Source organism: Oxyura jamaicensis, chromosome 12 (genome assembly GCF_011077185.1).
Source record: "Oxyura jamaicensis isolate SHBP4307 breed ruddy duck chromosome 12, BPBGC_Ojam_1.0, whole genome shotgun sequence".
Taxonomy (NCBI): domain Eukaryota; kingdom Metazoa; phylum Chordata; class Aves; order Anseriformes; family Anatidae; genus Oxyura; species Oxyura jamaicensis.
The window spans coordinates 6,549,782-6,564,073 of NC_048904.1; the positions used below are offsets into that span (position 1 = coordinate 6,549,782).

Sequence of the window (14,292 nt, forward strand, 5' to 3'; positions counted from 1 at the left end):
CTGGATGATCGCCTCAGATCTCTGCCAGCACCTGAGAGCTGCGTGCCCTCAGTTGCGGCTGATGCAGCCGAGTGGGCCACACCACGCAGAACACCGAGCACAGCAACAGCTTGTCCTTCCTCTGGTGCGTTAGCACCAGCCTTGATGGTGAGACGAGGTGTATTCTGCAGTCAGCACAGAAGGCACCTCTGTGCCACACTATCAGACACCTCACGCCATCCCACAGCGAGCTCTCTGTACCCAAACGAAGGACTTAAGGCCTTCTGAGATCTACCCAAACCGCACGGGGCCGGTACCAAGCCCTCCTCACGAGGACACCGCTAGCCGGCCACAAAACCGCCCTTCGGAGGGGGTTGCCCACGGGTACCGCGGGACTCCTGAAAGGAAAGAAAAGGTTTCGGTTCAGCGCAGCTCTGGCTGCACACCTCCAGGGAACCGCCTGCTGTGCAGCACGGCGGGGCGGCTCCTGCCCTGCCCAGGGCTGGAAGCTGCAGCCTGCACGGGGCCATGGGGAGCGTTCCTCCAGCACTTCTGACCTCCAGGAGGGTCGCTAGTCAAACCCCAGCTGCACGCACAGCGACTGTGAGGGAGCTAAGGCTCAGCTACACGTGGGCCAGACAGAAGCACAGCCATGCCTCCCACACAGCAGGAGCTCTGCGTTGAACGGGGAGGATCTCACTGCCTTGGTACGCACCCCAGCCCAGGACAAGGGAGAGATTACCCCCGGTATGGAGGGGAGCACTGCTCAAAATCTGCATCCATTTTTCCATCACGAACTATACACCTGGACCTTACATTATGAGTTTTAGTAATATTCAGTACTGTAAAGAAAATAACTTCAGATTTCAGAGTCTCCCTGAAATATTCCTGAAAGCAACAACTCACTGTTCTGAGACACAGGATACATCGCACTGAGGGGGCAGGGGAAAGGTGCTTTTTATAGCTTTACCTAAGAGGTTTATTAATATTTAACAGGGTGGCAGAGCTTAGTAAGACCAAGATGAACTCCCTCAATTAAGAAAAAAACACATGACGTTTAACAAAGGGAAGGATAAGGAGGCAGGTCCAAGCATCTACAGTCTAAGGGCCAGGTCGGGAGGGCCACAGAAATGAAACAGGTACATGTTAGTGCACAGAGGTGGCTGAGCAAGCAGCAAAGTATATCTGGTGCCAGAGGTACTCGCTAAAGCAAAAGCTTTTCAAAACTAAGCAGGCAGCTGCCACTAGGCTCGGTGGATCGCATTTGAGGTTACACTGCATTTCCTGCACGTGCCTCCACCACGGGAAGGTGCCTAGCCTCAGCTCACCTGGTCCCTCTAAGTTCACTTCACAGAGATCCTCTCTGGCCTTGCTGCTCTCCATCTTAACGTATCTATTTTCCTTCAGGCCTTCCCAGCTCAGCAAAGACGCCTCTCAGATGCACGGATGTGCCTGTAGAGCAAGCTAGGAAAACTTCACGGGCTACCAGCGATTTCTCAGGCTCACCTTCCCCAAACAGCTTTCCCCAACAGCTGGTACCAGCCCTAATGTAAATCCTGGCTGGAAAGCATGTTCCAAGCTTGGCCACCCGACTGTGTCCAGGAGAGCAACTTGAATGGAAAGCTCAGAGTACGCTTCATGCTTTCATTTAGCACTTGGGACACTCCTGCAGCACCTCTTAACGGTGAGCAACTCAGCAGCAGCAGCCCTTTAGGACGAGCTTAGATCTGCATGTTCCCTTCTCCAGGTCATACACAGGCATTCACCTGAAGTGCTCCGTGCACATCAAACGCTCAGGATCGTTTCCTAGACTTGGCTTATGTTTGGCATTAGTCAGCAAAATGGAAACAGAGCTTAATGAGAAGCAGGCAGGACGTAAGCCTAAAATACATCAAAATCAAAACCAGGACAAGGTGCCTTCGTGTTAGATTCCTTGAAGGTCTGAAGGTATCAGTTTCAAGTTTCTGGCAGTCAGCACCAACACAAGAACACAAGTTCGCAGCCAGCGATACAACAATACCACAGGCCGTGCCACAAGCAGCTCGGTGCTACGGCACGCAGCGCTAACAGTTCCGCAGCAGGAGGTACCCACTGGAAAGCCACACGGAAGCCTTGACCCCGGTGAGCAGAGAGAAGCACCTCCAGACGGGCCAGGGGCAGCTCACAAGCACTTACTGACAATCACTTGTCAGAGAGCGTCTGACAAGTCAGCAGCGCTAGTATCTAGCACAGAAGCAGCGCATCTGCAGCTCTGAAACTGCAGGAGGCACAAGGAGGTATTACAGACTGCAGGAGTTGATGGACTTTAAGAAGATCCCACCGTCGCCTCCGGGTTTACTCTTTGTAATGATTAATCAAACAGACACGGCCAAACACACTTCAGAAGGCAAGCTGGAAGATAAGCCAACCATCTAATTGTTAGTTCTGCCAACGTTTAACACGTTATGTTGGGAGAAACCCCTCTTCCCCCCACAAACCGGTATGACACTCTCAGCCTGAGCGAGCAGGCATCAATTCCAAAATCTAACTGATAGCTCAGAGACACAAGACAATACAAGATAATGTTGCATGGGGTAATACGATGAAATTTCCTTTTGGTATTTTGATTGCCTGCAAATATCTGCCTTTTTGATTCAAACAGAAATACTCCGTCAGTTCTCAAGGTCTCTTCTTTCACTACCTTCTTAACATCTATGAACTGTTTCAGTCTGTGTTCTCCAGAGACAAAATAGCCTCAAGAACAAGCAGCTTGTACGTATATCAAGATCACACCAGCTACGTTAAGAACAGTGTTCCAGGCTCAGCACAACCTTCAGTGAAAATACACTTCCCTTAGTGCATACACAGGACGTAAAAGAAAGGCATTTGCAAAGAAGTTGTATTGTGGTTTCCCCCCCACCCCCAAAGAAAAATCAACCACGTATTTTTTCCCCAGAGCAGAGTCCTGAAAAAGATCACAGAGTGGAATGATCACACTGAAGCTGCTGAGATAACCCTGATGATAAGCATTATCGTTTTGGGAAACTGATCTGAGCCTCGCACCTCGAGTTAATTGTGTGCTATTTGTTACGGTTGGTTTTGTTCTCCAGCAGCTGCAGGCATTCTTCTTTCTCGAACACACTCGACATGAAGTACATACACACTCACGATTAATGTTATTTTTAACAATTCTGGACGGTGTTCAAAAATACACAGCCCACTCAGGCTTAGCAGGGGCTCTTCTGAATCAGGCTGCTGTTGTACCACTGAACTGATACGTGAACGCAGCCGGTGGGTCCAGGTGTATCAGACATCAGAAATCCAGGAAGTTTGCTTTTAGTTCTTATGAATATTTACATCGCACTCCATTGGAAAGGCAGCATTTTATGCACACGACTGGCCTCTAGTTTCAGACAGGCTTAGCTTTTCAGAAGTTAATGTGAATTCAATTCCGCACGTCTCTCTGTAGGATTACCTCATGTGAAAACCTGGATTGAGTTTACTACAGCTTCTAGTTACCCGATTTCAGCACGATGTTTTCACAATTCAGGAGGCTTGTTTTGTCCTAGATGTACCCATCTCGCATGACAAGGGTCAGAAGGCTGTTTAAATTAGTAGCTGCATTTGCAGCCCCAGGACATGATGCAAAACAAAGTCACTGAAGCATCGACGTAACCTAGAACAGCGCTACACAGCTTGAATTGCTGATGCTGAATGGACAGGGTTAAACAACAGCTTTACAGAAGAGCTCATAAAATATGAGCTATTTTAACTCCAGTCTTCATCCGCTGGCTTTTGTAAGCCAGGAGAACTTTCTTATATAAAAAAAAACAACACTCTGCTGCTAAGGAGACAGACAAATCGAATGCAGCTGTTACAGAGACAACAAAAAGCACAACCCGTATTTTACGTGTGACCATCAGCAGATACTAGGGCTTACGCACTTAACCTCAGACTCCGCATCTCAGCCTGAGAGGCCTCTGTAACGGAATGGGAAAGGGACAACAGTTCTCTACGGGGGTTCCATGTCCTAGTAACGTACACAAGAAGAGACTTACGAAAAGATTCCCCGTTCAAGTTGACTTATTACCGGAATGTGGTGTGTTTCAGAATAACACCAACTGACAAATCACATCAGGAAGGGCAAAACATGTGTTGCAATCGTTGGGTAACACTCAGTGCTGTAGGGGTGACGACAGCCATGCTGTACTATGCTTAGAAAATAGGAAAGGAAGCAAGAAAGATTGCACCCTTTAAGCCCTGCTTGTTGGGCCAGAGCAGACTAGGTAACGCAGGGGTGTTCTTTAGTTCAAAGGTTCACGAGAAGGTTGTGAAATCTCCTCTGACAGCTTCCAGAAACAAAAATATACTTGAGAAATACCCAACTGCCCCAGTTTCTCTCCCAGCCACTAAACACCCGAGAAGCCTCTAAATAACGTACTGACAGCAGGAATTTCAGCTGCTCCACGTGCAACCCACACTGGTAATAAGAAAAAGCACCAACGATGGTAAAAGCCTCTGCTTTCCTCGGTTTAAAAGGAGACAGAGAAAACAGCCGTGCCATTTTCCTTTTCTTTGGAAAACAGCAGAAATTCACTTTGGAGCAGGACCTGTTCAGTATCATCAGAGCAGGAGCAGTGACTTCAGATGGTCTCCTCCCATTTCCAGGCATTCCCTATTAGTACAACCCCAACCAGTCCTAGGGGCTGGCCCCTCATTTGCTACAATTGCACGTCTTTGTTCCAGCGTAACTCACACAAAGCAGCCTTGTAAATCATTTTTCTTCAGAATCCAATACATACCCATGAGAAGTACAGCAACATTTCATTCTTTGAAATAAGGAAGAGCATCCTGACCCAGCATTGCACTATTTGTTTATAAAACTTGCTTTTGCCTTTTTCTTTCTTTTCTTTTTTTTTTTTTAAAGCCTGTCTTCATATCCAAGAAGGGTGACAGTTTCCCGTTACTGAAGGAGAAATGTTACGGTATGTCAGGTTTCACGGGGACGCGATTTGTGCAGGACACACTCCACAGCAAGGCCATCTCACAAACAAGATGGGGAACAATCCAAAAAGGATTGAGTAACTTAAAAAAAAAGATCTACTGGGAATTAACCTGCTGTCCCACGTCAGTATTAGCTTTATTATTGATGGCTATCAGAACAGCACTGCTGTTTTTTCCTGCTGCTCCTACAGCTAGAAGCACCAGATCACGATTTAGCTCTGAAGCAACAGTGAGCACAGCCATCAGTTTTGAAGACAATAGAGCAAACTACAGAACTCGGCTTTTTCATTAAAAAATACTTGTAATTATGGCATCAAGGACAACCAAACTGGCTAAGTATTGGTGCTAAGAATCCCCTTTTGTAAACCTGAATCCAGAAGCACTGAGAAAGCATTCTCACCTGAACTGTAATCTTTCAGTCGCAAGTCCTTCACAGGTGTCCCATCCGGCCCTCGGAAAGCATTGAGAATCTACAGGAAAACCAGGATCCACTTCAGTCTCCAAAATAAAGCCTCAGAGCAAAGCATTTCCTAAAGTACACTTGTCTTTCCCTAAGACTTCTTTGCTTTCTAGTTTAAGCTTGTTACAAACACGCATTTCCCTGGTAAAGCTCCTGCAGTTTCTGAGGACTGCTTACTGAGTTTGGGGGAATTTTTGTTCACGTGTTTTTAATTTTTGTTTAAATAAGCAACAGCCGTTTACAGCAGAACTGTTCAAAGGTTTGTCACGCTGTTTTCATCCAGACAGTTCCCCTCCGATCCCTATTTAAGGTCAGATACATCTTACCGCCTTTAGCAGACAAAGTTTCTACCATGAGTCCTCCAGCAACCAGATTTCAGTACTAAGCCTCAGGAGGGCTGACACCACAGCTAACCCTTGCAAAAAGTGATGTGTGGGGGTGTTCTCATGTCTGCAGCTGCCACCAAAAAAATCTAATTAGAAGTGGAAGCTGGTGGAAAGGTAACTTCTCTCACCTTGTAGCCTAGATGTTTATTTTTTTTGGAAACCAAAATCAGCAGTAACAGGCGGCATCTTTTCCTTCTTCGTCAGATCTCATCTTAGGAATTTCAAGTAATGAAGAAGGAACAAGTTCATTCAGACACTAACACCTTCCAGGCTCAAAACATACTACCAAAGTAATAACAACGTTGTTTCTGTATAAAGTAGTCCTGGAAGGAAGGTATGTTAACAAGTGTCTGCTGGTCAAGGCTTTTGCACATGACTGCAAAAGAGAGTCATAATTTCCAGACCCTCTAGAAAGCAGAATAATCGTATAAAAATAACACTGCAGTCACTCCTAGATCAGGATTTTCTTTGGGGAAAACGACAGACCACCTGAATTCCAATCACCAGGCTTGAAAACGCTAAGTTTAGAAACACCCGATATAAGTTTTGAAAGTCTTACAGTGACTTTTGGATGAAAAACATCCCACTTACATCATCCTTTGTGGCAGTTTCTGGCACTCCTCCTAGCCGAATGAGCTTGCTTGGCTTCACATATTTGGGGCAGGTCCGGTAATCTTGGTCCTTGAGTTCACACAATCAAGATGTTGTTTTTACAAATGAGAAATGCTAGCTCACAGGATACACAAACCAGAACAAAATACAGCGGGGTATAATTCAAAGGGAAAGGCCCATCAGCAGAATGGCTCCAGTCTTTACTACAGCACTGCTGAAGATTCAGAGGGCTCTGCTATCTTAGCATTAGCAGCTTCATATGCGCACTGAGCTGTGCAGCCAGATCCAGGTCCAGCAAGTATCTGCCTACAAGATGCACAGCTCAGAATAAGCCGTAAATGCCAAGAGGCAGTCCTTGCCCTGAATCCCACATTCCTCCAAGTTCTTATAAAAAGAGAAGCGGAACACCTCTCTGCTTCCCAGAAGTGGGATATTCAAATCCAACAGCAGTTATTAACTCAGTGGTTAGCGTTAACCTGGGATTTCAAAGCTATGAGGATAAACAAAGCACGCGTGAGAACAGCTGTGCTGTTCCACGCAGGACCTCCTATCCCAGTAGCTTCTCTCTGGTAGCGCTCGTAAGCAGATGCCCAGGAGAAAATAAGCTGTTCTGTGCAATACTTCCCCACCCACCTAACACCCTCCACTTGTCTGGTCATTGGCAGCTTGGGGACTTTCTGAACCAAATCTGGTTCTACATATTGAGCAATTCTCAATTACTGATTTGCATCCCTCTTGAGAATAAAGTATTTCTGAGATAGAAAGCGTGCCAGTCAAATGGCCTGGAGCACGAGGATGACCTCAGAAAAGGACAGTGAGTTAGCACTGAACCAAAGGGATGGAACATGAATAGAAGGCTCCTTCCACCTCCTTCCATTCTTTGGCCAACATGTGCTTAAGAGAAACATCAATTGACAAAGCCACCTACCTGAAGGCTCTTATAGGGCCTAGAATCTTTGCTGGGTTTTCCTTCTGAAAAGGACTTGCCGTGCTCGTAATCAAACATCTGATGCCCTGGCAGCCGGTGATCCACATCACGATACTCAATGTTTCTGTAGTCCGTATCTTGCCGTCCCAGGAAATCCAGATCACCTTCACTTTTCAACCCGAGATCAGCATCAGATCTCTGCTGTTCCCCCCCAGAAAGCTGCTGCTGCTGTTGCTGCTTGTTAGCAAAGGTCTGAGGTTGCTCCTCTTGGTCTTGAAGGGTAGTAGGAAGAGTTCCACGGCTGTTTTGGAAATTGTGTGAAGCGTCATCTTTGAGACTCAGTCCAAGGGATTCCTCTTCTCTGGCTGGTGCTTCTGGATGTTGAAATTCACCTTTCTGGTTACCAAAAGGAGTTCTATCTAAACCAAGTGCAGACTCCTCTCTCTTGCTGGTGCTTAAACCAGAGCCCTCTCTTTCTGCTAAAGGTACAGTAGACTGGTTGCGCCTAAAATCTACAAGGCTTTGATCCACAGGAGGCAATTCCCTCTCTGAGAAGTCCATAGGAGGAGCCATCTCTCTGCTCCTAAAGTCCTGATCAGACCGAGACCTGTGCCTATTTCTGAAATCTGACGATGGTGCGTTTCTGTTTCGGAAGTCCAGATCAGATGTGCCCATACCCCTGAAGTCCAAATCAGGTACATCCCTATTTCTGAAGTCAGAATAGGAATGGTCTCTGCCCCTGTAGTCTAACTCAGGGACATCTCTTGCCCTAAAGTCCGAATGAGATCCATCTCGACCTCTGAAGTCTAGATCAAAAGACCCCCTCCCCCTGAAGTCTGACGGAGGCTCATCTCTGCCCCTGTAATCCATGTTATGTGCTTCCCTGTCCCTGTAGTTCATACGGAACGTCTCCCTGTTTCTGTAGTCTGCTGAAGGAACGTCCCCACCCCTGAAGTCCATAGGTGGCCCTTCTCTCTCCCGGAAGTCTCCGGAGTACATATCCCTGCCCCTGTACTCAGAAGGGGGTGGCTCCCTGCCTCTGAAATCCAGCTGAGACTCATCTCTGCTCTGAAAGTCAGACGGTGGGAAATCTCTGCCCCTGAAATCGTGGTGCCCTTCCCTACCTCTGAGGTCACTACGTGGTCCATCTCTGGCTCCAAAGCTGAAAGAAGGTTCCTCTCTGTTGGCAAACTGAGGATTGAGGAGGCCTGCGAGTGCCTGGATATCAAAAGGAAGTGATTCTCTGCCAGAGAAGTTGCCAGAGTGTCTTTCTTGAGCAAGACTATCAAGGGAAGGAGGATATTCCCTGTTCCACCCGGGAGCAAACCTTTCTTCTTGGCTCCCACTGTAGAAATAAAGACAGTATTATTCATAACGTGCTTAGAGTCTGAAATCTATACAGCAGCACATTCTTCTCTAAACTTTTACAGAGTGGTGTAACAGTCTAAGATCCGCAGAAGATATTGATGTTTGGCAGTTTAAGATGAGGCAGCATACGACAGATGTGAGAAAGTAAACTTGGGTGCTCCCATTTCAGCACAATTTCCAGAAGCACTCAACAGGGAAAACCTGCAATATTAATGGGTTAATGATGGTAGCAATCACATAGTCCTGCACTGCACACAGCTCTGCAGCTGTTCGAGGTTCCACCAGCTGGCGTGCCTGTTTATTAGCATCACCAGCACATGCCTGGAAGGAACAACCTGAGCTTAAATTCTCTGGGCAGCTTTACAGACGGCTAACTTAGCGCATCGTCACGAGGCACACAAAAGCAAAGGTTACCGAACATGCTCGAGTAACATGCTGCACAAAAGAGGTTATGCCTCCTTGTGCTGGGATCTAAACCAGCATCAGTTCAGACTTTGCAGGTGCCTCACAAGCATATACCAACAATCAGCGTTGGAGATCCTCCTGCACTCCTGCCTCAAGCCCAGCTGCCTTGCACCCTCTTACAACACCACAGCCACGAGTTCTGATCTCTGCACACCACCACTCAGGGAGAGCTTTCCTCTTACTACAGTTTTTTTTCAAAATCCATTCTGTCTGTTTCTGAGATTAAGCCACCCGACTTTTTGGCTAGGCATTACAATACACTTCAATATAATAAAAAAATTGAAAAGTAAAACATTAAAGCAACACATTTTAAAGAAGCACCAAATCCTACCCTAACCAGTGGGCATTTCCTTGCACTCCAGCAAGTTCTGAGCTTCTCTACAGGATCGCCCACCAACAAAACCCACATCTGCACAGCCAATCAAGCTGCACGTGGGTTTACTAAGCTGCAAGCCCCTGGTTCACCGCCACACGGAACAGGAATTAAAACTCGGTTTGAGGATAGAATCGCCTATCCACCACAGTGAAGAATGATGCCAATACAATCCAATTTTAAAAAAATCAGCAGAGCAGCACTGCTGGTATCACCACAAACCATGATCCATCAATCCTGTTCAGACAGGTTCTGCAGGACACTGTTTTAAATTCATGACATCAGCTTTCTCAACACACTGCAGTCAGACAATTGTTTGAAATACTTTCATTTCAGGAGCCTACGGTGTGCCAGGAGGAAGTACATTTATCATCCTGATTTTCAAATAACTGAGATGAAGACTTGAGTAAAGGATGAAAGAATTATGCACGAGGGAGGAAAACCCTATCTCTTGGCGCCTCTGCTTTATTTCAGTTTTTATTCACAGAGCCCCGTTGCAAACACAGGGCCCAGTAACAAGCAGAGGAACATAAACTAAGAAAAATATCAGGCAGTGCAGGTCGGCTGCATATGCGTCTTTGCCACAGTTCCAGTGACAGTCAAGAACATCTTGGGAAGGAGCACGAGAAATAAGCTGGCGATCTATCGGTCTGCTTAACCTCACCGAGTGGACTAAACCCGCGAGGTTTTCATGAAACCCCATGTAGAAGGAAAGAGGCAGCATTTGTGAAGTTGAGGGAAGCACCGTGGTTGAAGAGAATCAACCCCGAACTATCGGGTGCTTCTCTTCCAGGTTTTAACATTACGTAACACCAAAACCCAGGTGGTTTTGTTAACACCACCTGAGCTCGTAACGGCTCAACAAAGTATCACAGGAAAAGGTGGTGTGGAAAAAGGAATAGGAATATTAAAGCAGCTGGCATCAAAAACAAAAATATCATGAAAAGGCAGAAAGCCACACCGTAGCTGAACTCTCCTACTCTTCAGGAGTGACACCTAGCTCCACAAGGAGCTCAGAAACTTTTAGCAAGATAACCTGTAGGAGGATGTGCGGGAATACTGACAAACAGAAAGTTCTTGTTGTTTCCCTAACATTCTTCAGTGCAATAAACAAACGGCACGCTCCCATGCTTACCGAAAGGGCCCCGTTCTGTTGCCTTGTCGATGGTCTCCCCACATGTTCCCCTTGTCTGGTGGGTTTCCAGAAATGGGTAATTCGCTCTGAGAGCACCACGACAGCACAACCTGCTGAGGAAATAACAGTAAGCCCCAGGGCAACAAAAATACATCGCAGAAGAAAAACACTGCCGGTCAGTGGAAGGCGTGAGGGAGCAGCCGAGACCCACCGACACACGTGGCCGCTCTCAGGCGGGAATTAACCGAGTGCTGTGCTTCTCCATGCTCACACTCACGAGCTTCAAATGACTTCTGAAACGAAACCGCCAGTGTGTGTGGGCAAACGATTTGCTATTTGCTCTTGATTAACATAAAGCTCCCCACCATACTGTGCTGTCTAACACTACTCAGAGCAACTGGGAGTGTGAGAATCCCACGATCTATAAACAGCAAGGCCCAGTGCTGAACAACAGTTTGCAATTAACGTTTAACCCAAACTATTTCTGCCAAAAGCTCTCTGCTGTTCGAGGAAACGATGGCCGCTGTTGGCCTACCGTGCTTACTGTGCCCTCCGAAAGCAGGCAGGTACAGGGTGCGCTCTGCCAATAAATCTTTACAGGCTCTGCTGCCCGGTACTGCCCTAAAAGCTGAGTGCAACGGAGGTGTGAAACGTCACCTGCTTCCTCCCACCAGCCGCGAAGGTGAGGACTTCCTGGAGACCGCCAAAGCCAGGACTTCAGATGGACTTCAGGCAGGAAGAACTTGGGCCTTTCCCCCAAAAGGGCTGCAGCAGAGCCACAGCAGAACGATGCTGCCAGCACCTCAGTGGTCTCCGACCCGCTCCCTGCAGTGGTTTCGGAGTTCTTGTGGCACAGCAGCCAGTCTGCCACTCAGGTCCCACCCCACGACGCAGCGGATTCACGCTTCTCCAGAGCAGGTCAGAAGTGAGCTACCTGCAGCGCGTCCACGGAACAGAGGGCGGTACGGACAGGCACCGCCGGGCCTCGTGAGAGCAGTAAATCTCAAGGAAAACCACGCAACGCCCCGCTTCCTCCCGCTTCCAAAGGTCAGCGCTGCCCAGCAGGCAGCGGGAGGGGAGGAGCGGGCTGGGACAGCCGCACGGCAGCAGCCACGCAGGGGATCCTCGGCGGGGCAGGGTGCCACCGGCCACCTCCACCACCACTGCTCAAGATCCCTCGTCCCGCCTGAGAGCGCCGGTCCCCTCGCGGTTACGCGGCTCCTGCCGTGCAGAGCACCGCCCTCTTCCCGGGCAGTCCCGCCACCAGCTCTGCCATTTTTTCTTGCAGAGCTGAATGGCAGGGGCACTGCAGCCGTGCTTCAGGCCGAGAGGACAGGCAAACGGAGGTGGCCGTGGCAGTCACCGTTCTGGCTGCTTGTCAGCAGCCCGTCCTTTTACCTCTGACCCCCTGCAGCCTGCAGACGTCTGCAGAGCTGGTGTTTCTCGATCTTCCCTTCCCGGTTTCCTCCCCCACTCCAGTTTTCATCGAGCCCACAGGCTTACCAATGCTTAAAAAAATCCCTTGCCAACCGGGAGCTGTCTGGACACAACGTTCAAATTCTCAGATGGGGATAAAACGCCATCAGACCGGTAGCAGAGGTGGCTGGCGTCAAGCAAGTTCAGGACCACAGGCAGCAAGACTGCTAAATCCATCCCTGCCGTGCCCCGGGCAAAGCGCAGCGTGCCAGCTCTGCCAGCTCAGGCTTCTCTGCATCGGCACTGGGGACGACCCTCCAAAAAGAGTCGAATTTAACCCAGGCTACTTCAGCGGCACGGTTTACCGTGCAGCCTCACAGAACAAGGCGACGGCACACGGCCAGGACCTCCTGAGAGGGGCTCCCAGTGACGCCAAGGCCCAGGCGGATCCAAGCGCTCCAGGAGAGGCGCTGTGCCAGGGGGCACCCCTGGGACCCGCCCTCCTGAGCACCACGTAACTCGCCGCCAGCTCAGCCCCCCGGCCTGCTCGCCGCCTCTCGGTGTCTGACCCGATCCACAGAGGTGACGTGACCGGGCCGCGGAGCTGGGCAGGCAGAAGGAACAGGAAGAGGAACCGCGACCTGCTGACAAACCCCATCTCTCCGTGGCGCGACAAACAGGAGGTGAGAGCAGGACCCCACCCCCTCGCCCCACGCGGACGGGGCCGGGGGAGGAAGGCTGCTTTGCCACAGACAGACCAACAGAGCCTGGGGACGGGACCGGGCCAGCAGGAAAGCAGAGCAAAAATCCACCCTCAAGCGCCGGGAACTACGCGCCAATTAGTTTTGGCGCCCTTTGGTCACAGCCACGCAGTGGGAGGAGATGGCTACAAAGCAAGTTTCCAAATGACACAGCAGCACGGCCGCAGCAAACACAGCGCGGACCGGTTGCTCACAGAGCCCAGATCTACAGCTCTTTAAGGCAGGAATTAGCTGCTACAGTTACGCTGAATATTCAGGAGGGCTGATGCGAGCGTACACTCCCTCCCACAGCCCTCCCAGCGGGCAGGAGACACCGAGGTGCATGCAGGTGCCAGCCCGAGGGGGGCTCAGGGTGCTCCCTGGGACACAGCCCCCGTCCTCTCAGCGCACCCCCGGACAGCCCCGTGACCACTGCTGCCCCTGCAGGGCCGTTTCTGACCCCGCTTCCCCAACTGCCTGTGCCGAGCCCGACAGCAGACTCTGTCCTTTTGGCTGTTTTACTTAAACTACCATCATAACCTGACAGCATAAAGGGCCTGTGTAGCTGGGCCAGACCAAGCAGCCGTTCCGAGGGGATAAATAATGATTTCTGCCAAGGGGCAGAGCAAGAAGTGCCAGCAAGGTCCTCAAGCACCTCCTCGTCCGCCTCCACCGAGACTCGGCCCCAACACTCTGCACGCTGCTTCCCAGAGCAGGGAGGGAGGGGAGGTCGGGCACGGATCGGGCACACTGCAGTCTCAGAGAGATGAGGTTTTGAGAGAAACGCTCTGATATTCACAACTTCTCCCCGAATAGATTTTGCCAAGGCTGCCAAACTTGGTTATTTATAGACCGTGAGGAAGCCAAATCCAGCTCCAGGCAGGGCTCTGCCCACAGGACAGAGGAAGCGATTTCTGACGAACGACGCTTTGCACGCAGCAAAGTTCCCGTAAGGCTAAAGAAAAGCCTGCAGGAGGCGAGCACAGCAGGAGCTACAGACGAAAACGTTCCCCTGAGCCGCAGCAATTGAAGTTAGCCACGAAAGCTCCTTCTTTCTGTTTCTGAAGTGGAAAGTGTCCCGTCTACAGGCGCAGAACTAACAAAACCGTGTCCCTGGGGTTGGGAAGTGAGAGGAGAGGCAGTCACCGCAGCTCTGGCAGGCCGGAAGGCTTCGCTTAAACCCACCTGGCTGCAAACGCTGTCTGGCTGCGTGCCGACCGAGAAGCCCGCACCACAAAGGCCCGGGCCCCGGTCCAGCCCCAACGCCGAGCCCCTCACCTCGCCGGGCTCCCGGGGCCTCCCCAGCCCCTTCCCGACCGGGGACAGCAGCGGGACGCCCCCTCCGCAACCTGTCCGAAAGGCAGCGGCGGCGGGCCCCGACCTCCCGGAACAGCGGGGCCGGGAGAACGGAACGCGGCGGCTGGGGGAAGGCGCGGCGATTGTGACC

General features: G+C 50.1%; 1 protein-coding gene across 3 annotated transcripts in view; it reads right to left on the reverse strand.

Annotated features, from left to right (window-relative positions):
* The window catches only part of RBM6 (RNA binding motif protein 6), a 55,348-nt gene that overhangs the window by 40,607 nt on the left and 449 nt on the right, over window positions 1-14,292 (reverse strand). For 2 of the 3 annotated variants that reach the window (XM_035337580.1, XM_035337578.1), the window contains exons 2-5: window positions 10,690-10,802; window positions 7,349-8,693; window positions 6,400-6,489; window positions 5,363-5,432 (exon numbers count right to left, since the gene is read on the reverse strand). In XM_035337580.1, coding sequence (XP_035193471.1) covers window positions 5,363-5,432; window positions 6,400-6,489; window positions 7,349-8,693; window positions 10,690-10,733 — 1,549 coding nt within the window. In that variant the 5' untranslated portion in view covers window positions 10,734-10,802. Of the gene's footprint in view, window positions 1-5,362; window positions 5,433-6,399; window positions 6,490-7,348; window positions 8,694-10,689; window positions 10,804-14,292 lie in introns of all 3 variants that reach the window. The other variant, XM_035337579.1, reaches the window with a different exon arrangement.